Source organism: Ustilaginoidea virens, chromosome 4 (assembly GCF_000687475.1).
Source record: "Ustilaginoidea virens chromosome 4, complete sequence".
In the NCBI taxonomy this organism is placed as follows: domain Eukaryota; kingdom Fungi; phylum Ascomycota; class Sordariomycetes; order Hypocreales; family Clavicipitaceae; genus Ustilaginoidea; species Ustilaginoidea virens.
In genome coordinates, this window is record NC_057319.1 from 5535436 (window position 1) to 5559047 (window position 23612).

Sequence of the window (23612 nt, forward strand, 5' to 3'; positions counted from 1 at the left end):
GGCATCGCGTTGATTCCGGCGATTTTGCCGCATGGCTTGGGCCAACCACTTGGCGAGGCCCAGGGGCTTGGCTCTCCACCAGAGTCAACAGAGAAGGCCGCTTGACGAAAGGCATCGTATTCAGGTAAAGTAAGCTTGCGTGCCCTCCTCGGCTACCGGTCGGTAGATGAGACCCGGCAGGCTGTCTTTGCCATGAGACGCTGCTGGCAGCAATGAGTGTCGGAGAAGCCGGCGCACCCAGCGAGCTGGACATGATCAAGGTCTACATCAAGCTCTCGATCGACACCGTCTTGTAGCCTCTCTATCTCTGCAGCACGCGGCATCAACCCTCTCTGCGGCCGCCACGCCGGGCGGCAATTGTGGCGCCATGGCCCCAGCCCGGCCGGCCGAGCCATTGCTGAGCCGACGCATCCACGGCCACGGGCGAGACGGACGTCTGGTGAGAGCTTGGGATATCCCGCGAACCGGCTCGCGCGGTGCGACATGGGCGAATCCGCATCGAGGGCGGAGACGTCTTGTGCAGACCACGCCAGCCAGGCGTGCTTTGGACGAGGAAGAGAATAGAATAGGGGAGAAGCCTGAAGTCAAGGGAGGAGCAAAAAAGATGCATGCAAAAGGAAAAGAAAAAAAAAGGAAAGCCGGCCGCGCTCGTGGCACGTGCACAGGCACGCGCACCAGAGGGTAAAGCTACAAGGTACAACGGCTACAGCGTGGACAAGCCAAAGGTGGCGCCATCCGCGACAGCCATAGCGTCAGCCCACCTCCAACCTTATCATCGAATCCTGCCATGCGTTCATCGCATTTAATACATGACGGCCGAGAAAGCAAAGCAAGCTGCAGATTACCGACAGGAGGCACAGCTGACGCATGCGCAACGCCCGCCGTCCGGAGTGCCGAAAAAAGCGCCCCCGTACGGCGTAGGTAGGTGGCGAGCGGGGCATTTGTAATGATGACTCCGCACACCTGCCTGATTAGGTACGCTTTGTAATCTTTGTCATGAATTTCGGTCTTGTGCACTAAGCGTGCACTAAGCGTGCACTAAGCAACCAAGCTGAGGGCGGCATTGCACGGCGGGGTGCCTGCGGGTCTCCGATGGCCCCTGGGCGGGGTCCCTGATGATTCAGGGTTGCCTAATGCTCGCCAAGCGGGCCAGGTGGCCCTGATGGCCACGCGCGTCGTCGTCCCATTGGCCTGGCTCGGGGCCGCGGGCCGCGCCACAGGGCGACACCACAGGGCGGCTTAGCTAATCCGCCTGCAGAAAGCGCGATAGCAGTCATAGAAACTTGGCCGCGCACCTGTTGGCGGGCAAAAAGAACATTCCAGCACGGCGGCACCACGGCAGCAGCAGCTGCCGACGGTGATAAAGCGAGGGTGCAACCCCCCTCGGCCGCTGCTGAGCATCCGGTTGCTCCGCGGCACACCAAGCACTCCCATTCCGTCAACAACTGCCCTCCCGACCACGCACCGCATCGCAGCTTAGCTTCTCCCCCCCCCCTCTCTTCCCCTTCGCCGACTTCCGACTTGGACCCCCCCGTTGGCAACCCGCCGCCATGGCCTCTGCACCCCTCACCGCCGACCAGTTCCTCGCGGCTGCCAGCCACCGCCGGAGCGTCTACGGCCTCAAGGGCACCAGCAAGCTGTCCGACGCGCAGGTCCAGCGCATCATCGAGCAGGTCCTCTCGTTTGCGCCCTCCTCGTACAACACCCAGCCCGTGCGCATCACCCTCATCACCGCCGACAAGCACAAGCAGTTCTGGGACGTCATCTCCGCGGCCGCCGAGCCCGTCCTCAAGGCCGCCGGCGACCATGTGTGGAACCACATGAGCGGGCTGTTTGCCGCCTTCCGCGCCGCCTACGGCTCGGTAAGTTCCCCCCTTCCGCACCCCCGGGTTGGAGAATGGGCCGTCCCTGGGTACGGGATGCGTTTGCTGACCCGCCCCTTTGCGCAGATTGTCTTTTGGGAGTCTGGCAGCTCCGTCCGGGAGGCGGCCGAGAAGCACAAGTCTGCCGCGCACATGTTTGCCGAGTTCTCCGACCACGCCAACGGCATGAACCAGATCATGGTGTGGACCGCCCTCGAGCTGGAGGGCCTGGGCGCCAACCTGCAGCACTTGAATGCCATTCCGGCCGTCGAGGCCGCCATCAAGGAGTTTTGCGGCGTCCCGGACGACTACAAGCTCAAGGCGCACATGAACTACGGGGACGAGGCGCAGCCGCACCCGGAGAAGCCGTCCAAGTTGCCGTTTAGCGAGACCTTGAAGGTTCTTTGATTTATGGAGGGCTCAAGGTGGGGGGGGGGCAGCAGCTGGGGGCGGCTGGGCACCGCGGTTGGGTTCACATGGTGGACGGTAGCACAAGGGCAGGCTTGGTTTGATTGCTTGCCAAGGCCGCCTCGTTGGCCCTTTCCAGGACGATCCTCTTGTCTACAGTGCCGGATACATCAAGGGCGTTCGGGTCAGGCAGTGCGATGCGTTGCGGCGGGATGATCTAGGTAGCTGTCTCCAGAGCGTGCGGCCACAAATACACCAGTGCGTTGCTCGCCCCAAGCGTTCATGTTCCCATGCTGGCGGCCGAGAACCTGCTCACTTGCCCATGGGTCGAGTACACGTCTTCACCCGGTGGAACAAGTCACTGGCCGGGATTGAACCTCGGCCTTGTCCCAGATGCGAGGTTACAAGACCATGGGCGCTCTTTGCTCTACGACCCCAACAGAGGTTTCAAGACAAAGACGTTGGGGCCGCTCTACGTCGTTCGCTCTGTCATATGTAGCCTTTCCCAAAAGGGGCACCATTAGGCTGGCCGCCGAGCGTTTCGACGGATCAGCACGCGGCCGCCAAGACCGGAGTGGGGCGCGTCGCTCAACGCCGATGGGCGTCCGGGCCGGCCGGCGCCCCCTTTGAAACTTGCGAGCCGCGATATCGAGCACTTTGGAGCAGTATTCCGACAAGTGCGTGTAATGCCCGACGGTGGAACTCGTGGACGAATCTTGCGAATCCGCTATTTGATTTCGATGGAATCCGCACGCTACGGCAGGACGAGGACCAGGACAGAACACCACCCCCCAGGTATGTATGTAGCTTGGGCTTGGAGGTTCGAGGAGCCTCGGTGAAAAAAGACGACACGCTACTATACCAGACTGCGCGAAATCGACTCCGCAATCACACTGAGGGCTCCCAGACTTGCCTGCATTGCAGGTCGGTGCCGGGATTCCCAGCGCCGCCAACAGCAGATTGTCGTCAGGCAAACCTGCTGCGAAAACGAAGCCCATTCCCGAGCCAGGATTGCCGCGGTGCCACATGCGGGCTGAGAATCCCAAGTACGTGCGCCTCAGGCACTATAAGGCTCTGCAGATGCTACACAGGCTGCTGCACAGGCTACTTTAGTAGACTGTATCATCATCAACAGGCTTATCAACAGCCTCATCAAGTAGGCCCTCTCACAGCACAATAGCCGGCTGCATCCCCCTTTTACATAGGTCAGCATGATTAAGCATTTCGCATAATAGTACCAGTATATAAAGTCATACGCAATCCTAGCCTAGGGCCAGGTCCCTCATCCTCACAGATAAATTCGCAAGTAGGCTCTAGCCAGCCCTTAAAAAATGGGCATAGTACAGGCCTTGATAAAAGTTCTACGCAAATGACAAACTCCCCGAGTAGAGATGGAGAGCAAGAACTTGGCTATACACATATCTGACCGTGCTTTTCTTCATGACTTTCTCTATAAACGCCCATGTTCGTCCATGACTACCCATGATTCGCCTCTTCCGTCAGCCCCTACGAGCCATCCGTCAGATCCTACGGTACCCTCGTCGACTTCGACCCCTCCCAAGTCTTCGGAACCGCAACCATATTCGTAGCAGTGAAGGTGAAGGTCACTGCTAATGGAAAACAGGGCATAAGGGTACAAGGTTTTGGGTTTAGGGCCTGTTGCATGTTCCATAATCCGCTACTGCGTTTTTACGTGCTCATCCTTTTGTGCCTGCTGAATGACGTCTAGAACTGATGAGTACAGACGAGGATTCTCTCTTTTCCAGGCCTGATTATTTGGAAATATTCTTTTCCTCAATTCATTTACCCACGGGATTAGAGGTTTGTAATGTGGCGTGAAGTACGTTTCCGACCTGCTGAGGAACGTAGCCTCATTAGCAATCGTACCAGCCTTGATGTCCGCAAGTAACTCAAGGCTGTCATAGTTCCAGTGATCATATTTAACCGTGCCAACACTTTTGCCGTGGCCCTCATAGTGGATGCAGATCCAAAAGAGGACCCAAAAAAAAGACTCCAGGTCGTGCATGAAAGAATGAATTTCGCCGTTGAGTAGACCGATAGCCATGAAGGCCCTCGTGCCCGTCTTTCCCTTCGCTCCCGATACGCTATCCCGCCGGATTTTAATAGCATGGTCGAAGTCAATAAGGAAGCCCGGCCAGGATGAGTTTTCCGCGTCCTCGTTTATCATGAGATTGTTGGTTGAAATATCTCGATGCAAGAAGCCTGCTTTGTAAAGTAACTCATGTCCCCTTACGCAGCACTCGAAAGCCGCAAGTAAAGCCGCTCGAGTGCTTGCTTCGTAGATCGGCTTCCCGTAATCTCTAACGATGACCCGCCGGTGGATACGGTTTGGTGCTGCCGTCATTGAAGATGTGGAGCACGAGCGCTTGGCTGGTGGCAGTATGGTGTCATCAATACTGGATGGTCGTTTCGAGCCAGAGCCTTGCCCTTTTTTTGAAGTGCTGGAAGTAGACGTGAGAAGAACCGCGCGCAACAGTAATTTTTTCCGCCCTGACTGACGACTCGGTGCCTTCGTAACATCAAGTCCCCGTCGAACATTATCTTTGACATCATCATCGGAAGCGCCGATACGAACAGTCTCATGGTGATAATATCTGGCGACGTAGCTCACACCTTTCTCAGTCGCTTCTTGTATCAACTCACCCTCTTCATCCCGTTCGATATACTGCCATGAGTCCTTGATGACAAGTGGCGTGGATGGGTCATCTTCATGGTGAGCTTTCCAACAAGTGGTGGCTCGACCAGAGACACATGATGAGCGTTTCATAACCTTATCAATGATGAGACGCTCTTTCTGACCCTTTCGTTCGATCTCGATGTAGTGCTGCCTGTCAGCTGTTATTATAGTCGGGTCAAAGCCAAGTGTCTCCTCGTTCATGAGAAGAAATCCCAAAATTACAGTAATGAATTGGCGGGCCCCGTCATCGGTATTGATGTCGAATCGTTCCGAGGCAACAGCCCCTAGCCGGTCATATAACCAAACTCTCATAAGAGACCCACAGAGAGTGAATCCCAATAGAAAACGGCGCGTATCTTGGGCAGCGAGTACCTCTCGTGCATACCTTGCGAGATCAATCCATGCAACTGATGCAATATCAGCCTTTGGGTTGCACTTTAGTTCGCAAGCGATAAGGACGTGTGACCATCGATGTCTCGGATGATTAGCGGCTTGTTCATACTCGAGGTCACTGTTGACAAAACCAATGTCCATGCTGCGTTTACCTGTAGAACCTAGAAGTGGTGTCCTAGGCTGCGCCAGAAGCTTCCGTCGGCGCGTGGGAGCTGAACCAGAACAAGCTGCGAATGCTTCTAGCTTTGGCACCAGGTCGGTAAACCAAGGTAAGACGTTCTCTTGTGTTGGGTTTACTGGCCATTTGGTCCACTTCCCGTTGAACAGGGGGTCATCGCCTTCAAGACACCGGTTGAAGACCGTCCGAGATAAATTGTCTAGCTCCTGGATGCCGCCGAAGAAGACGTCACAGAAATTAGGAACGTCGACGGAGAAGCTTCCTAGCTCTTGCGTTAAAAGTTGATCCATATGGCGACGGAGTTCTGGCGAGTTCAGAACGCTGCTCGTGCTCCGGAATGGGGTTTGTTGCAGCGAAGTTGCAGCTGGTTGCGGAGGAGGCGTCGTCTCAACAGCTGTGGTGGAAAGAAAGTCCCAAATCTGCTCATCTCGAGTTTGGTCGGACATAGCCATCTCAAGGAGTGGCTTGAGGTCATCAATGACGCAGTGGCCAGCATGAGGGGACGAGATGGCACTTCCAAGTCTCTGAAGATGCGTGCGGAGGGTGGTCCTCCCAGATGTCAAGTGAAGCATGTTCGATACCGGAAGGGTCGCCAAAGATATTGCAAGGACGCTGGAAAGGGCTCGAAGTTCTGTGTGTCATTTCAGCATCATATGTGGACGTTGGGGAGCCACCGTACTACCTTCGTAATCAAGCTGACGAAGCGCGTCCACTGTAGACACGAGATTCCTTTGAGTGCAATACGAGGTAAACATAAAGCGAAAGGTGCCGAGTCCATCTCCGATTGGATGCTTATTGATAAGCTCCAATCTAGACTGGTCTGACATGATGCGGTCGTCGCTGCGTGGTGCCATGGTCGGTGCAGGTTATGTTATCACAACTTTCCCGATATTGGCGGATATTCGATATCCTGATCGGTTGTGGAGGCCTCGCTCCTGCCGGCGACGTTAAATGGCTGCGTAGCGCTGGCACGGGATGCAGTCGAAAGTTAATTCCTTCCGAGAGACCACGTAACCTCAAAACACGGTAGGTCCGGGGGCTAATATCATTAACCTCCTAGATATACTGTTCTCGCGATGTTCGGATTTCCGGAGTTTTCTCTCAAGATATGTTCGTATTTTGCCTGAGCATTCTAGGGCCCGGGGTTTTATATCGGTCTTGTACTGGGCTGAAAAGGCCTGGTGGAATATGGGCGGTGGATAAATAACGTGACGGGCGGTGGCATAGTGAGGTTTAATCGAACCAAGTTCTGATTCCGTCAGTCAGTAGAGTTCAAGTGGTTTTTTTGCAGCAGCATCCCAGGCCACGGTCTGCAGCCTGGGGTCGGGGCTGGGGTCGGGCTTGCGAAAAGGAGGGATGCTGCTTGCAAGGTTGCAGCTACGATGATGCTGGTCGCGAGCGTGGATTTCTTCTGCACAAGACTTCTCGAATCCCTTTAAAGGTGCTAAGGTGCAGCGTTTGTACTGGACCCACTTTCTGCTAGATACCTAGCAGGTACCTCCTTCTTACTAGACTGCCAAACATTAACCACAAAAATCCTTATATTAGTAACTATAGTATTTACTATATACCTGCTAATAAATAATTATCGGGAGGTATAACTGCTAAATACGACCTATTAATCAGGGCATATTACATATTTTCTATAGCTAAATTAGCGGAAATCGCCCTATGGCGCGTTATATCTTATGAGGAGTGGGACGTAGGGCTTTGTAGCTCTGGATGCTGTGGGTACTTATCTTATTATACTATTTCATCGTCTGCTGATGTACCCTGTTATATACGGCTTTCTATTGGCTCAAACCCTGGTCCAGTACGAAAGCTGCACCTTAGCACCTTCAAAGGGATGGTAAGGGGCTGAATTCTAATTCGCCCACGGGCCCTGCGGCCCTGTGGATGGCTTAGGTAATTCCGGGTTCTCAAGTGCCCAAAAGGTACGGAGTACATTTAACTGCGCCTTACTAAGAGGTAGGTACCTAAGGCCACGGAACATGAGCGCTGAAAGAATGCATCAAACGTTTTTATGCAAAATGCATGTCTATATGCCGTGCATGCCTCGGAGAAATATGGGCACAGATATCCTCTGCGTACGGATCAGGGTGAGCACGGGGATCAGCACGCGTCGTGTACGTGGCCATGGAGCTGGTTGGAATCGCAGAGACGATTTTGAGAATACCTAACGAGTGTCTACCATACATACCGTCTGTCGTACGATGCCTGCCGTGTGCGCAAAGGAACCGGCGCCGCCGGTGTCTGCCGCGTCGCATCCAAGCGACATGTTCTCCCATCAACTCTGGACCTGAGCCCTGTGCCACGGCGAGTTGGTTGCTAAGAGAGGGGAGCCAGGAGGAGCTCGAGGCAGTCGCCCCTTTTCGTCGACCTGATTAAATCGCTGGTTTTCGCGCAATCCAGTCGCCCCCCCCCCCCCCCTCCCAGCTCGCTTTCCGGCAAACCAACAAAGCACCATGACAACGCGCCCTAACAAAAGAAACCCGACAAAGGGAAATTGCCAAACAACTCATGAAACATTCCCCCAATCACGAGAGGGCGAGGATCCCTATATCGGGGGCACCTCCCCCACCGGTATAATCACCTCTGTCTCGACGGGCTCACCCCCCGCGACGCTCACACTCAAAGCAAACCTGAGATGAAAACCATCCGTCCGATCCTGGCGGAATTGGATCCGGTCAAACGTGATTACCAGCGGCTGATTCAGATCCTCGTATCCTTCTCTCGCCAGCGTGTTGGTCAGTCTGACGGTAAAGTTTCGTGTTCTTGCTGTATTGGTTTCCGTGAGAGGAACCAGGTTGCTGACGCGGAGATGCACGGCCGGCAAAGGACGAGTGATGGGCCGGCTGGGAGTATACACGATGTTTTGCGTCCAGGGAGGAGTCCACGGCCTCGTCGATGACAAGGTCCGGTGATCCGTCTCAATTAGGTGCCTCTCGTGGCCAGGGATGTGGTAGTGTCTCCTGTTTTGGTCCGAAGAATACGGCGGCACTGCCGTCTTCATTGCCAACGCAAACTGCGGTCCGCCGAGCCCAGTCCAGAAGATGCTCGCATCCACCTGGTTTCCGTGCCGTCCGAGTTGTTCAACGACCGGGGACAAGAGATCCCACGGCGATGGCATCGTGGCCCCCTGCCACGTGGCGTATCGCCTGTTCATGATATCGTGGTGCCTCCATCCCAGCTCGTTGCAAATCAGAATCCGTATGATTCTTCTCACACCCATGAGCGATGTTCTCCCTGCCTGACACCCGAGCGGCACCCAGTCTCTCAGGTGTAAGCTGCTCTGCAGCGGCCGCCTGACGTCCGGCTCACACACGTCCTTGTCTTGCCTTATCGCCCCTTCGTCCAGGCTGGATATCCTCCTCCCGACTTGATTCCGCAGCAAATCCATGAGCCAGATTACGCATAGCAGCGACGAGTCCTCCACGCTGGGCTGCCGATTGACTCTGCCGACAAAGTACCTGAACGTCTTGGCCATCCCGAGTGCATTCCAAAACTCGATCCAGAAGTGAATGCAGGAGTCTATCCGTTGCGTCTTCAGCTCGTCGTCCGCACAGTCGAAGATGTACAAGTCCCCTGAGAACCTGTCGAACACGGTCATGCCCCACTGGTCGTTGACGCCGTAGATGATCGGCACTACGATGAATCTCCTGCCCCAAACGAGCCGCTTGCATTCCTCCGAGCCTCGTATTTCATTGCCGTCGTGGAACCCCCCCAGCTTGGTGGGCATGTCGTACGTCGGGTTCCAAACCTCCTCAAAGGTATTGGGTTTTGTGCGTGGCATCGACGCATCCGGTAGCCCTTTGACCCTGTATGGCTTGATGAACGCAACAGACTCGTGCGTTCCATAGGAAACAATCGCCAGAAGACACTGGACTTCCATAACAGAGAGGCCTCTGTGGGTTCCGAAAGTGCCGTTGAAGAGCCTGTGGAGGATGGCAACGTGCAAAAACCAGGGGATACCGCTATATGACAAGCCGTTGTTGATAAAGGGCGGCATGGGAGCCAGGTGTCGATACATGGTGAGTACCTTTTCGAAAAGGGCCTTGGAGGACGCAGCATCTAGTGGAAGGTTGAACGGGTCGAGCTTGGCGGATTGCATCTCCCTGGCAGCGTCCGCAGTCGGCCATGCTGTTCGAGGTAGGAACTGGGGCACTTGGAGGTGGTCGTGCAGTATCTCGGTTGGATTGGCGAAGACGCCATCGTCGAGTGTGACGACGCCAACGATTGACATGGTGTCCTTTGTTTGGAGGATATGGGAATTGTCCTGATTTGCGGCGTTGTCTTGAGGCTGTTTGCTCCCAAGACTTATATATGCGTGCTGTCCAGCTCTCTCGTCACTGCCTTGTCTTGGCAAACGCGATTGCTTCCCGAGGCTTTCAGCTAAGGCTAATGAATGTAGGAAAACACTACATGAAAGCTGCTTTTCGAGACCTGTCGACGGGACAAGAAACAAGGACGAAAATCATAGCAGGTAGCAAACTTGCAGGGCGAACAAACGTCAGCAGGGGCAATACGGCGCGAGGCGTGAAAGGCGCGCCGCAGCACCAAAAGACAGAAGTTGAGCATCTCGCCTATCGTGATTTGCAGCTACAAAGAAAAGAGATGAAGAGAGAGTTTTCAGGCATTCATCGCAGGGCCGCGTATTGTTTCGCTGCCCTCTACGTTTGTCAAGTACTCCGTACCTTAGCGAATGATGCTCGTACTCAACCCCGTGCACATGCTGCTCAACAACGGCGGACGAGCCATGGTGAAGTGAGTACCCCTGAATCCTAGATCATGTGTTAGTGAGGAGAGCAAGGTTTGCCAATATGTGGATAATGAAGAAACGATTGGCATGGATAGTCCGCCAATTGCCGCACTTGGTCCGGGTTGGATGAATTGTCCCTCTGGGAGCGTTGATTTTCTGATTATCCTACTTGCAGTTGGCACCAGGTTGAGAGATCAGGAAACATCTCCAGAATATGCTCTTGGTAGCCAGCTTTTCGTTCAGATCTGGGAGGGATCTCTGAGATCAGTTGTCTCAACACACCCTCCTTGCCACCATCTCGAGTAAAGTCCCTGTGCGTTTGGACCGGATTCATGCAAAGGCGAGAGTATCCTGCCCAAAGTCAAATGAGCGCCTTGAGTCATTCCTAGCGCAGCCGGCATGTGATTCGGAGCATCGAAAGATGGCTCCTCTGAGCCCTGGGAAAAGACGACGGTCTTGGACCGTGGCGATGTTCAGAGCGAGGTTCTGTTTGGTCCCTGGCTAAGCGCCCGACGACGGATTCATGTTCGCAGAACCAACGTCGCCATTGTGTCCTGTCTTTTGGATCAACTCGTCAGGTTGAAAGTTGGTACCCGACATGTGCGTGGTGAAGCCAACGAGGATTCCGGCTGCGCATGGGTCTGCAACTACAGGGCGAGGCAAGCCTCATCCCAGAAGACGGCGGGACCAAACACGGAATTCGAGAAAGCTACCTCTGCCGTACAAGGGCCTCGTTTTATTGAGGCTTCTAATCTGGCCCGTACGCGGAATCGTGCACCTTGTCCAAAGATGTCACTGGCTCAAGAACGGCAGGAGCCCTATGAATGGGCGGGTGCAAACAAGACTCCGTCGTGAAACAAGTCCACGACGCACAGTCGATGGGTTTATTCGGATGCATTGTAGCGTTTCTGAATCCAGGAGAATGTTGGTAACGTTGCGGCTGGCTGCCTCGCCTCGGCATCCGGAGAGATAACAAAGGGGTGTTTGCTGCTTGAAACGCGGGAGTACTTTTACCGGCTGATATTCTCAAGTCTCGACCCCGTGAAATGAAAACTACCGAGACTGGCAGAGCCAGTGGCATGGAACCGGTGAAGGACCAAGAGAAGGGTGGGAAAGTTGCGAGTCACAGGCAGAAGGGCTGTGGCCTGGTGGACTGCACTTGAAGTCCTACGCGGGACTGACGAGTCGCAAATCTTTGTGAGGCTTAGCTGCCACCACAGTGGAGAACTAATCGTGGATATTGTTGTAGTGGGTAGAGTCAACAGAGAGAGACTCTGCGTTCGTTACGATGCCAAAAGCCAACCGGCTCTTTTTTGTGGCGGTTCTTGTGGCATCGCGAGTTTCTGAATATTGAATCTCGAGGGGCATCGAGGCGGAGGCAGAAAAGTGGGGGCTCATGGATCAGATCATCAGCATCATCAGCCAACCAAGCCCCATTGCGGCTGTGGCTGCCAACCAAGCCACAGCGGGACTACTTTGGCTCCTGCTTCCGAGCAACAGCCGTTGAAAGCCTGCCATCGACGACATTTCATCGACCATCGACGACATCGGTCCCAGCATAACCACCTATGATGCTGCTCCACGATACACAAATGAGAGCACCGGCATCCGCCCAGGCTGGCCATGAGTTGCCCTGTGAGTACGCTCTATGTGTAAAAGCCCCTGCTCTTGCGATGCGCATTCCCTGCAGCAGCTCTTGGGCCATGGAATTGACCTGACGACCAACTCAGCTACCAGACTGCGGTTCCTCTTCACTCGAGCATGCTCCCCCACATCGGGGTCGAACTGGCCGGCTTCCGGCCTGCTTGGGCGGAATCTTCAGGCCCTCCAGCCACGACCGAGGCTATGGGATACCGCGGCCGAGCACGATAATGGGAGAAACGTCCCAACGTCATCTTCGGACCACGGCGTCATTCTTTGCACCTGCCGCCTCGCATTGCAGCAATGGCTGTTGAGTCGATGCCCCTCCTGCGCCAGCAACGTTACGTTTCTGTCCACTCACAGCCCGCTGTGAGTCCCGCAGACGGCCCCACCAGCGCGTCACCCGGCACGTGACATCGACCTCCCCAGCTCGGGCCGGGCTTTGGTGAAACTCTTTTCCGGGCGGGACCTGGAAGAGACAAGAATGGGCGATTTTTTTTGTCGCAGCCTTGGGGCCGACTTGGCAGCCACAGGGGACCTGATCCAACTGCCCAGCTCGCTGCTAGGCCCGGCCCAGGCGGCGGTAGGTGGTGCAGGTAGGTGGTGCAGGCGCAGTGACGCCTGGCGTTCCGCAAACAGAAAGTCGGCAAACAATAACATTGCATCAGCGCCCAGCAAGCCTCCTGCCGCTCCTCTGGTTTGCCCAGCCTAAATTTCTGCCACCTCCACTGGCGACCCCCCGGTTCTTCGCCCAAACATCCCACCAACCTCTTGTCCACCCGTCATCTGAACGCGTTTCCAGCTCTCGGCATTTCGCTCAACCGCTGTCGCATACCATACATACCATACCGCTACCGCAACCTCGTCTCTTTTTCTAACAAAAGTCAACCGCAAAATGCCTGGCGGCAAGGGAAAGTCTTCTGGGGGTAAAAGCTCCGGAGGCAAGACGAGCGTCGAGGGTCCCAAGAAGCAGCAGAGCCACTCCGCGCGAGCTGGCCTTCAGGTAAGAAACTGTCAACTTTAATCGCGCGATTTACGGCTTTGCGACCCAAGAAAAACCGGGGTTTCCTCCAGCTCGGCCACCCTTGGATGACGCGCTCGCGCTCACCACGCTCACGACGTGACGCTATCCTGGCGCGAAACCGCCCTGCCGGCGCCGCGAGTGGACAAAGGAATTTTTCCACGCGTCGTTTTTCGGGCTCCTCTGCCTGCGCAGTCAACAAGTACGTTACTCGGTTTTCTGGCGACTGCTATCCCGCGCGAACAAGTTCCCAGCCCGGCCCGGCCCACGCGGCGGATTCAGCATTTCCGGCCCCCTTAATGCGAAGTAGATGCTGGCTTTTGCATTACACACGCAGCATCCGCAAAAAAAAAAAAAACCGAGCATTCACGAGCGACGATGTTTACAAAAAATTTTGCAAAAAATAGCCAAATCCCGCAGACGATGGGGGGAAAGGCAAGAGGAGGAATCGGCTTGGGTCGCAAAGCTATCAAGCAACCAGCTCTCACCAAAATGCTAACTTGTGACCGTCAGTTCCCATGCGGCCGTGTCAAGCGTTTCCTGAAGCAAAACACCCAAAACAAGATGCGTGTCGGCGCCAAGGCTGCCGTATACGTTACTGCTGTTTTGGAATACCTGACTGCTGAAGTTTTGGAACTGGCAGGCGTACGTGTTTCCCTTTCCTTCTTTTTTGGCATCCGTCACTGGACTCACAGCTTGGCTGCCTGTTGCGTCACCCTCACTAACGCGCGTCGGTCGACTTTTCAGAATGCCGCCAAGGACCTCAAGGTCAAGCGCATCACTCCTCGCCACTTGCAGCTGGCCATCCGTGGCGACGAAGAGTTGGACACTCTGATCCGCGCTACCATTGCCTTTGGTGGGGTCCTGCCACACATCAACCGCGCCCTGCTGCTCAAAGTCGAGCAGAAGAAGAAGAAGGCCCAGGCCATTGAGGCATAATACCACCCTTTTGAAACTTCTCTCTGGTTTCCGGCTTTCTTTTCCCCTTTGCTTTCCTTCTTGATCTCTTTTGTCCGATTTTCGTCAAGGGACCGGCTGGGTCCTTTGGTTTGACTTGTTTTGGGTTCAGGATTCAGGAGTGTCTCTTTGTGCTTATGGGTCAGGGATATCTACGGATCTTTTTGTTTTTGTTTTGACAGTGGGCGTCGACGCGGGGGGAGGGGGGAAGGCTCGATACAGCAACGTGAGACGGGAAGCGTCTTGGAAATGCTGCAACGGGCGAGCCGAGGCAACAACGCGGTTCGATAACACGGTCCTCTTTCGAACCGGGAGGCGGAGGGACAAGCGGATGAAGAAAATCAAAACACGAGGAAGACGGGCAAGACAAAATGGACGGCGTGAGAGAGGCACCTGATGGAATCGCTGGCATTCCCTGGTGGAGGAGGGTGTCATGTACAAGTAGTAATGTAGGGTTCTCTTTGGTTCTCGGAAATGAAGATTGCGAGGTCTTGAGCATACTGAGCGAGCGTACAGCGAGGATGCACTCTGCCAACTCCGCGGTGCACTCGGCAAGCGCATGTTTTCTCGGCGACTGAAATAACCAGGCAAACGTTGATGATTCCTCGGCGACTGAAGCGCCCAGGCAAAAGCCGACAGCTTTGGCACCTCGTAAATCCCCCGCCGCCGCCGTCCAAACGGCAGACTCAATGCCAGCACCACGCACCACCACGAGCCTCGAGCGCATCCTCCCAGCCCCCGCGCTCAAACTGCCCCGTGCTGACCAGATGGTCCCTCAGCGAGGCATACCTCGCATGCAGGCACTGGCTCGGGTAATCGCACTCGAGGGAGCAGTCGCGCGGGCGGCCTGGCCCCCCGGCCTGCGGCGCCAGGCTCCTCCTCCAGCGCATCCAGGCCCTCCAGCCGTCGTAGTCGAACTCGACGGCGCACACGGGCGGGTGGCGCGGCGCGTGCCACAGGCAGAAGCGGTGGCTGCACGACAGGCAGCGGCGCGTGACGGCGATGTTGTACCTCGTCGAGCAGCGGTGGCAGGTCCACGTCCAGGGGAGGGGGGTGGGCGGCGGGGACGGCCACATGCTTCGGCTCCTGCTTTCGCTTTGCGCTTTGGGTGGGGTTTGCGCTGATGCTTGGGTTGCTCGATGTGAAGCGGGGTGGTGATGCTCGTGGGCGGGTTTGCCTGGTTGGGTTTGCTTTATTTCAAAGCGAGGTTTCTGCTGCGTGATTTCTGCTTGTGTCTGGCTGGACTGCTTGATTTGCGAGGTTCACGCATCGCGATGCAGATAGATGCGCGCTGAGGTGGTTGCGCGGTTGTGAGCAATGGGTGAGGCAGAGGTGAGTTTTCGAGGGAACAATGGGATGGGACGGGACGGCGCGCGCGTTGTTGTCCGTGGTCGAGGGAAAAAAACGACAAGGCAGCCTGTCTTTCTGCACTCTGATGAGGCCCCGGAATACTGCCGGCGAAGCGGGCGTGCAAAGGGACTCCATTTTGCAAAGAACCTTGGTTGTTTGGGACGGCAATCAGGGAGCGGGCGCCCCGCGGCATCGCGACGCCGTTGGCATGCGTCGGTTCGTCATGGCGTCCAGCACGGCGAGGTCCGCAGACAGCCTGCCGCGGCGACTTGACGCTGGGAGATTGCCGTCCGCGGCCATGGCGAAGGGGATGCGCAGATGCGCGTGGGCGAAAGGGACGAAGGCGGGAAAGGGAAGCTGGCGATGTCACCAGGCCCCGGGCCAGTGCGAAGCGAAGCCACCACGGTGTTTGCGCACTGTGCGCTGGGGGGCTTCTCAGCGGCCCGGATGTCTCGGCGTTCCTGTGTCCGGGGGGGTTGCCTGTCGGGCCGGCAACTCGCGGGCCGAGGGGCGCTGGCTGCGGACATCAAGCTGCTGGGCAAGGCCCTGGCGAGGGGATCCCCATAGAACCTTTGCAGGGAGTCCAACGCAGCGAGTGCAGCATGGATGCTCCGACACCTGCCGTCTTCGGCCTGGCCTGACTTTTTGACTCGGGGACGAGCAGCTCGTCTCGGGGGATCCAAAGCCAATGGGACGCCCGGAGCAAGGTTCAGCAGTCCTTCCTGCTTCGGCGCGAGATGCTCTGTCGTGGCCAGAGCTAGACGGGCACATGGTACCCGGGATGGCAGGTCGTCGACGCAGCTCCGCTCGGGCTTGCTGGTTGTTGTCCGTCTGCCGCGGCCTCCTGCCGCATAAAGATAGTTGGACATGGGTGCTTCTCGCGGCAGGACGGCCAAGGTATAAAAAGGGGCCGTGTGCGCGCGGCCTGTTGCAAAAAAAGTCGGAGCCTGCAGCTCGGGCTTGCACCGCACCTGGGCACCACCGGCCGAGATGCGTCTTTCCTTGCTGGCGGCCTTGGCCGCCGCCGTCCCGGGAACCGCCGCCGTCGGCCCCAAGAGATTCAATACCCTCCCCCCGGTGCCCAAGGATGACATCCCCAGGGATGGCGTCTTCCGCGTGTCCTTCAAGGCGGCCGCCCGGATCAACATCTACAACGGCACCTTCCAGCAGCTCATCGACCACGACAACCCGTCCCTCGGCACCTTCACCCAGCGGTACTGGTACAACGCCGACTTCTACACGGCGCCCGGGTCGCCCGTCGTCCTCCTCGCGCCGACAGAGAGCTCCGGAGAGCTCGCGCGGGGCTACGTCACCAACGCCACGCTGCCCGGCGCCTTCGCCCAGACCAACGGCGGCGCCGCCATCGTCCTGGAGCACCGCTACTTCGGCACGTCGTCGCCGTACCAGGACCTGACGACCCAGACGCTGCAGTACCTCACCGTCGACCAGGCCATCCGGGACGTGGTCCGCTTTGCCCGCCACGTCGAGCTGCCCTTTGACCCGAGCGGCTCGTCCCGGCCGGACAAGGCGCCCTGGATCCTGACGGGCTGCTCCTACTCCGGCGCCCTGGCCGCGTGGATCGCCCGCCTGGCCCCCGGCACCTTCTGGGCCTACCACTGCAGCAGCGCCGTCGTCCAGGCCGTCGGCGACTTCTGGCAGTACTTCGCGCCGGTGGAGGAGGCCATGCCGAGGAACTGCAGCGCCGACGTGAAGAGGATCAGCGCCCATCTGCAGCGGGAGCTCACCACCAGGCCCGAGGGCGCGAGGCGGCGGCTCAAGGACTCCTTCGGCCTGGGGGAGCTGCAGGACGACGACTTTGTCTTTGCGACCATGTACCCGTTGGGCTGGTGGCAGCAGCAGCAGTTCTACTCGGGGTACGGGGGGTTGTTCCAAATGTGCGACTGGATCGAGGTGAGTGGGTTTGGGGGGGGACGTAACGCTTCTCTTTCTTCTCCGTATTCTTGGTCGAGGTTCGCAAGGTGCTAATGGAGAGGGGGGGTGGTGCAGGGATTCTGGCCGGGTTCGGGCAAGACCCAGCCTGTCGGGGCCAAGGGCGTGGGATTGTCGCCGGCGTTGGAGAACTTCGCCAAGTATTTCAGGGAGGTGTTCCTCTCGGGAGAGGGAGGTATGTCTCTAACAAGACGAGGCCCCAAGAGCCTTTCATCAGCTCGGCTTGGCTTGCTGACCATGGCAGCTTGCGCCAAAGCGTCAAGCGTAAGCTGCTACGACTCGCATAATGTCCAGAACTACGCTTACACCAACACCTCGGCCGGTAACTCGGACCGGGCATGGGAGTGGATGTTGTGCAACGAGGCGTGAGTTCCCCCTCCCTTCTCTCCCCCTTTCTCCTATTTCTGCAGGGAGAGAATCGAAGAAAAGAGCACAAGAAAAAAGGAGTCGGTGGCTCATGAGTGCTGTAGCCTCGAGTTTTGGCAAGACGGCTCCCCTCATTCCACCGTCGGATTCCCACCGCCTCTGCTCAACGTAGAGTATTTCCGTCGCCAGTGCCCCTTGTACTTCCCCAGCGTCAACAACTACGTGGTCGGCATGGAAAAGGGCGTCCGAGCGGAAGACGTCAACCGCCGAACGGGGGGATGGGACAGCGTCGGTCCCAAGCGACTCATCTGGGTCAATGGCGAGTGGGACCCGTGGCGACCGGCGACCGTCTCGAGCAAGTATCGCCCCGGCGGTCAGTTCAGGGGCGACAAAGACCGGCCTGTGTTTATTGTCCCCCAGGGAAGCCATTGCAATGACTACGTGTTGGAGAACGGCGAGGTGAATGAGGGCGTGAAGAAGATTATTGATGCCGAGCTTGCCGTTATGAAACGATGGGTGCGCAAGTTTTATGACAGGAGGTAAGGGTCGAGGCATGGCGAGAAAGAGAGGGGAGGTGGTGCGAGCGTGACGCTTGCATGCGTGTGGAGGCTGCTGGGTTGTCGGTTGCGTCGGCTGCGTCGGCTTCGTCGGCTGCTGCATGGCAGGAAATCGTGCAAGGACGAGGGAAAGAAAGACGGGGGTATGCTTTGTGTGGGGATCGGAGCTGTTGGGACGCCGTCTCAGCGAGGCGGAAAGTCTAACAGGTGTATTCCGAGGTTCAGCGCGAACCGAGCTTTGAACTGGTGGTTTGGTGATTCCCAGTGATGAAACCGTCGAAGCCTCCAAAGGATTCCCACGGGCTCCCACGAGCTTCCAACGCCGGTCCAGAGTGCTCTCCAGAATCCACGGCTCAGATAATCCCCGGAATCACCGCCCATTTCTTCCCAATCTTCTCCTGCCCAAACCTGTCAATGTACCATCTCTTGCCCTTCACTGCCCGCGGCAACATGGCAAACACCTCGTTCAACAGAAACGTCCACGCGGGCACACACCCCAAGCCCGCCGCAACCAGAAACCCCGACCACTCGACCCACTCGCAGAGGTAATGCGCGTACAGGACGTACCGGAACAAGCCGGCCTGCGGGATCTGGTAATGCTTCTCCACGTTGACGGCTCCGCCTTTGGCGCGCTGCTGCCGGCGCTGCTCCGTCCTCCGGATCTCGCGCAGCTCCTCGTCGTGGAAGAAATTGGACGCAAGGCCGACGTAGAAGATGGCGATGCCCAGGACGAACTGCCCGGTCGACGACGCCCGGTCCCACGCCTCGGCCGTCGTGGGGCCATAGGCAGCCAGCCACCCGCCGATGCAGACGCCGTTCAGCACCTGGAAGCCGAGCGCCATCAGCGCGACGAGAACATGGATCGGCGACATGGAGGGCTGGATGAGCGGGAAGACAATGGCCCGGTAGACGTAGTGGATGACCTGTTTGTTGTGCGCCCGGGTCAGCACCGCCAACACTCGCCTCCCGCAGCTGGTCGCGGCCAACCGACTTACGAACAGGCCTGCCAAAACGCGATTCTGCCATGGTAAATCATCGATTCCGTGCTGCTGCGGCAGCGTCTTCATCATGTAGAGCAGGGTCAGAAACCCGGGCGCCTCCATGGCCATCCAGCCGACACGACCGGGAAGATTGAGCCTGCTGTCCACTGACGTCTTGCCCATGCCATACCAGGAGAGCGGAATCTGCAAGAGCGAAATCTGCCACCGTGCCACGCCGTCAGCGTACTCCGTCAACGACCTTTACACGTGGTGCTTCTCTGCGTACAATGGGATAGCTTATCCGGAAAGAAAGAAGTATGATCTCCCAGTTCTCCCGGGTAGGGGGGAACCAACCCTCGAGGACGGCCATGGAAGCAGAGTCGAATCGCAGCCGCTGAGAGTGGACGAGGCCAATTTGATGAAGCCTGAAGGAGTGTTGGGTGTCTTGGGTCGAAACAATAAAAAACTGGTGCCGGCAGCCACACGAGCTGTCCCACGAGCCAAGACTGTTAGGGCAGCTGACGGAGTACGTTGTCCGTGAATGGACGAACAAGGTGTAGAATGGGATATTTTCATCTTGCAGAAACTGGAAGCCAGCCTTGTGGCGTACTTCTGTCCCCACCGAGCGAGGCTGGGCGCACATGAAGAACACTCGAAACATTTTTGTGTGTTTTCGTAACACCTTTGATAGATGAAACTTCTACACCGTCAGCTAGAATGAAACAGTCTTGCTATTCAAAAAAAAAAAAAAAAAAAAAAAAAAAAAAAAAAAAAAAAAAAAAAAAAAACAAAATACGAAAGATAATAATGATAATAATAAAATAAGAAAACACGCCCTCGCACACTGCATTTCTCAAGGGCTTGTGTAGATGCTTAATCGGTACTGCAACGTCACCACATCATTGACATCACCATCACCATCATACCGATAGCATCATTCACACAGCGGCATTAGCAGCAGCATCATTAAACTCATAGTGCTGGCTCTTGTAACATTCACTATGCCTCGTATTTCGGTAATATCGTGCAGCACAGGGTCTCCTTCTTATCAACATAAAATGACCATTGCCGCATACGCCACTAGGAGGTATGCTCGATAAACAGAACCCCTTGGTTGGACGTCATGAGCCACCATCAACACCAAACGCCATGCCCGTTCCGTCGATTTCGTAAACCTTGAACGCAAAATGCCTTCTCAGCCCCTGACCCAAATCTAGGCATTACATCACCACGCAATCTCTTTCGCGGCTGCCGCTCCCCTGGCTCACTGGTTGTCTTCTATATGGCTGATTCATTGATTGTCTTTGGCCGAGAGCATGCTGCCCACTCTGGCCGCTGTTGCTCCCCGCGTCGCTCATTCTCGCCGTACTTGTCGAGTCGGCGGTGCTAATTTGCGACCGATTCGGGTGTCCCATTGACGGCACGTATGCGGGGTCCTGTGCAGCCTGCTCGTAAGACGGCGGCGCATCTTGCTCGTTTGAATCCGCGCGACGCGTGACGCCTGGCCGACGAGGCGGAACAAGAGGTCGGACCTGTTGTTGCTGGGCCACTGGCGGCTGCTGCGATAATATCGGCTGTCGCGAACATTGAATGCCTCCTGTCGCAGGGGAAACAGCGACGTTGCTTGAGCTCTCTCGTTCCGAAATTATGCCAGAGGTTTGAGATACCCGCCTGCGATCTCTGTTCACTGGAGTTGGCCGGTGTCCCTGTTGCTCAATGTACTGTTCAGACAGGATGCTCTCGCGTTGCCGGCGGGATTGCTCTTCTCGATGTCTCTGATCCTCTTCCTCTTGTAGTTGCAAAGCGAGTGCCAGATCCCTATCTTCTTGTTCGTGCTGCGAAAGTCCTGCTTCATTCACAAGGTGCTGTACATCCCTGCCAGTGGACACGTTGCGATTGCTCAGCCCAGCTTCGGCGCTCGAATCCACAACTCTGAAGTCTCCGGAGAGATACTCCGTGTTCTCTCCGTTCACATCAACCAGGCTCTCCCAAACAACTTGATCATGAGTGCCATACCCAGCATCAGTGACCAAGCTCAGCAGCTGCAAGGTCTGCGGGTGGCAGTACAGGGTGCTGAAATGGTCGTTTCGGAACAAGATCGCAAAGGTGCCCGGCCGCATTGCTTTTCCTATCACTTCAATGCCCCATGATGTCAACTGCGTCGCAGAAGAATCCAAAAACATCTTGATAGTTACAATGTCCTGATAAAGCTGCTGTTCGTCTTCGGTCAGTCCGTCATCGCTGGACAGCGTCTGCTCCAGTTCTTCTTCACGAAATAGCAGCCTTTGCACGTCTTCGTACGATGCAGCTTGCCTCTCCATAGCAGAGTAGGCGGCATCAGTTTGCGCTGGAAGCCACCCATGTATCAGTGGAATAGAAAATGTGGCATAGAGACGCATCTCCATGGTGTTTTCAAACGTCCCTGGAATCAGGCTACCACGCTCTCCAAGGTCCAGATGTGTCAGGGTTGTTCGGTTGTACGCGTCGACCATCTCGGGCGTAGGAATGAATCGGGGATTCACATTCATGCCGGTGTGTAAGCTTTGCAGAAAGACGTACAAATCAGACACGTCGGGAAGGGCATCCTCGAAATTCGTCCGCCTCGGGGACATGAGTTCGTCAAATACGGCCTTGAGCAGCAAATCCAAGCTAATCTGCTCTCGCGACCTTAGCACCTCCACCAAGGAAGTCTCCAGGCTGTTTGCGGGGGTCGTCATTGTCAAGGCGTTGACTAGCGCGACGAGAGGACACGGTCCATTTCTGTTTTGGATCAGAATGGGAGACGTGCGAGGATTCTTGTCCGACGTCAAATCATGCCAGTGGATAATTTTCACTTGGTATGTTTCTGTTTTTGCATCAACAGGCGGCCTCGAAGGAACCCATTTTCGCTGCAAGCCCGTGGACCTAGAGGGCAGTGGCGGTCTTTCATCCGGAGCTTCATCACTGTTGGCTCCCTTCGACGGGCCTGAAGACGAAGCAGCGTCTACCGGACTCCAGCCATCAATTTGAGAAGCTCGACCAACAATGGGGATTTTCTCCTTCCCCTTGGCGGATGCTCCCAAGTCATCCCAGACGTTTTGCTCGTCCAGCAAATCGGTCGACATTGCGGTGACTGGGGAACTGAGAACAAAGTTTTCTCCGCCAGAGCGAGTTTCTTCTCTCCACGCTGATCTGTCGTCCACCTCGGGTTGTAGCGATACTAAGTCTGCCGGTCGGGGTGCAAGGCTCGGCTGCAAAAGAACCGATTTCTCGTCGTTGTTAGCTGCCCAAGGATCGCTTTCGATCCCCTCAGCAGTCACTGGCCTTGGTTGCGGGGTGGCTTGCCCCGTAGAAGGATTTTTTCCGTCGACAGGTGGCTGCCATGGGTTGGTGGTTGCTTGCGCCGTATCGTTCAGATCGAGCATGGAGAATGCGTCAGTCGTCGAGGCAGCGCTGGCTTGGCCAACAGGCTTTCTTCTCAGAAAAGGATTTGTAGCCGATCTGCTCCCTCCTATCCTAGGAACTCCGGGTGTTTGTTCTGAGCTGTTGGCTTTGATATCGATCGACGATTGCCGTCTGGCTTCGTCCCACACATTTTCGTCATCGTCTACAAGGCTATAGGGTTCGTTGGTCTGACCAGCTTTCAGCACCGCGGGATTATCATGTTGGTTCGGTGACGTGCGTATTGTGATAGAGCCGCTTCCCAGTGCTTCGACGTGCTCCCACGTACCTGCAATGGCGTCGTCAGGCCCTATTGTTTGTGAAGTCGATTGTTGCTGAGGCTGTTGTGGGGAGCTGGGGTGAACATTTCCGGCTGGGGTTGGAACATCTTTATCGTGGGATAGGTCTTGAGGCGCCATGATGCCGGGAGGGCACGACTGGATCCGTGCCCGTTTCAGTGAGAGTAGTGGTGATGCTCGAATGGCCTCGCATCAGCTTGCAAAGAAGTGATGAAGCAACTGTGCTCACCTAAGTGGCGAATTGAATGGTGATGTAAGCGGCGAGCAGTGGGGCATTTAAGGTTTGTGCCTGTGGGTGCCTGGGAAGTCACCACCGAAAGGAGGTTGGGAGAATGAAAAGTTTAGGCCGAATTTCTGTCGAGCCTCTGGGCAAGTTCAAAGGTACGTATGTAGCGAATATTTCCGTTTGCCGGGGCAGAATCATGTTGAAAAGACGACGCTTGGGAAAGAGATGGGAATCGGCTGGGAGCGGCGGGGTTTGTTTGCTCAGCTGCTAGCACAGCCTGTCACTTGGTGTGGCGCTGTGGCTTGGCAGGTACCTGGTACCTAGGTACCTACCTAAGTCAAGCGGGTTGGGTGACTTCATGTTGGGTCCGGTTTTCGTTTGCCGCGTTTGCCATGGTGGCGACAAAAACCATAGCCGTTGACGACGTCTCAACGAGGCAATATCAAGATCCATCGGAACGTGCGGGGTACAGTTTGTCTCGTCCCCTATTCAAAAAGCTGATTGCTAAGCGCAATTTAGATTGTGGCAACGTACGCCCGAATGGTTA

General features: G+C 56.2%; 10 protein-coding genes across 10 annotated transcripts; 4 read left to right on the plus strand and 6 right to left on the minus strand.

The window, feature by feature from the left end:
• Nucleotides 1-212: 212 nt before the first annotated feature.
• UV8b_05968 (uncharacterized protein) lies at nucleotides 213-564 on the plus strand (the record flags this gene model as incomplete). The annotated part of the gene is made up of 2 exons (XM_043143465.1): nucleotides 213-292; nucleotides 378-564. 2 exons carry the CDS (start codon nucleotides 213-215, stop codon nucleotides 562-564), a joined length of 267 nt encoding a protein of 88 aa, XP_042999398.1.
• A 986-nt stretch (nucleotides 565-1550) lies between these two features.
• Nucleotides 1551-2270, plus strand: UV8b_05969 (uncharacterized protein; the record flags this gene model as incomplete). The annotated part of the gene is made up of 2 exons (XM_043143466.1): nucleotides 1551-1862; nucleotides 1950-2270. The coding sequence occupies 2 exons, from the start codon at nucleotides 1551-1553 to the stop codon at nucleotides 2268-2270; spliced, it is 633 nt and encodes a 210-aa protein (XP_042999399.1).
• A 1476-nt stretch (nucleotides 2271-3746) lies between these two features.
• On the minus strand, nucleotides 3747-6393 carry UV8b_05970 (uncharacterized protein; the record flags this gene model as incomplete). Its single annotated transcript, XM_043143467.1, has 4 exons — nucleotides 3747-3776; nucleotides 4078-5119; nucleotides 5354-6170; nucleotides 6222-6393. 4 exons carry the CDS (start codon nucleotides 6391-6393, stop codon nucleotides 3747-3749), a joined length of 2061 nt encoding a protein of 686 aa, XP_042999400.1.
• Nucleotides 6394-8096: 1703 nt separating this feature from the next.
• Nucleotides 8097-9782, minus strand: UV8b_05971 (uncharacterized protein; the record flags this gene model as incomplete). Its single annotated transcript, XM_043143468.1, has 1 exon — nucleotides 8097-9782. One exon carries the CDS (start codon nucleotides 9780-9782, stop codon nucleotides 8097-8099), a length of 1686 nt encoding a protein of 561 aa, XP_042999401.1.
• Nucleotides 9783-12834: 3052 nt separating this feature from the next.
• Nucleotides 12835-13899, plus strand: UV8b_05972 (uncharacterized protein; the record flags this gene model as incomplete). Its single annotated transcript, XM_043143469.1, has 3 exons — nucleotides 12835-12942; nucleotides 13474-13605; nucleotides 13708-13899. 3 exons carry the CDS (start codon nucleotides 12835-12837, stop codon nucleotides 13897-13899), a joined length of 432 nt encoding a protein of 143 aa, XP_042999402.1.
• Nucleotides 13900-14258: 359 nt separating this feature from the next.
• Nucleotides 14259-14993, minus strand: UV8b_05973 (uncharacterized protein; the record flags this gene model as incomplete). The annotated part of the gene is made up of 3 exons (XM_043143470.1): nucleotides 14259-14332; nucleotides 14419-14529; nucleotides 14624-14993. 3 exons carry the CDS (start codon nucleotides 14991-14993, stop codon nucleotides 14259-14261), a joined length of 555 nt encoding a protein of 184 aa, XP_042999403.1.
• Nucleotides 14994-15488: 495 nt separating this feature from the next.
• UV8b_05974 (uncharacterized protein) lies at nucleotides 15489-16136 on the minus strand (the record flags this gene model as incomplete). The annotated part of the gene is made up of 1 exon (XM_043143471.1): nucleotides 15489-16136. The coding sequence occupies one exon, from the start codon at nucleotides 16134-16136 to the stop codon at nucleotides 15489-15491; it is 648 nt and encodes a 215-aa protein (XP_042999404.1).
• A 121-nt stretch (nucleotides 16137-16257) lies between these two features.
• On the plus strand, nucleotides 16258-18126 carry UV8b_05975 (uncharacterized protein; the record flags this gene model as incomplete). Its single annotated transcript, XM_043143472.1, has 4 exons — nucleotides 16258-17178; nucleotides 17275-17392; nucleotides 17462-17582; nucleotides 17688-18126. The coding sequence occupies 4 exons, from the start codon at nucleotides 16258-16260 to the stop codon at nucleotides 18124-18126; spliced, it is 1599 nt and encodes a 532-aa protein (XP_042999405.1).
• A 367-nt stretch (nucleotides 18127-18493) lies between these two features.
• UV8b_05976 (uncharacterized protein) lies at nucleotides 18494-19781 on the minus strand (the record flags this gene model as incomplete). Its single annotated transcript, XM_043143473.1, has 4 exons — nucleotides 18494-19063; nucleotides 19136-19339; nucleotides 19407-19545; nucleotides 19672-19781. 4 exons carry the CDS (start codon nucleotides 19779-19781, stop codon nucleotides 18494-18496), a joined length of 1023 nt encoding a protein of 340 aa, XP_042999406.1.
• A 559-nt stretch (nucleotides 19782-20340) lies between these two features.
• UV8b_05977 (uncharacterized protein) lies at nucleotides 20341-22959 on the minus strand (the record flags this gene model as incomplete). Its single annotated transcript, XM_043143474.1, has 1 exon — nucleotides 20341-22959. The coding sequence occupies one exon, from the start codon at nucleotides 22957-22959 to the stop codon at nucleotides 20341-20343; it is 2619 nt and encodes an 872-aa protein (XP_042999407.1).
• Between the last annotated feature and the right edge of the window lie 653 nt (nucleotides 22960-23612).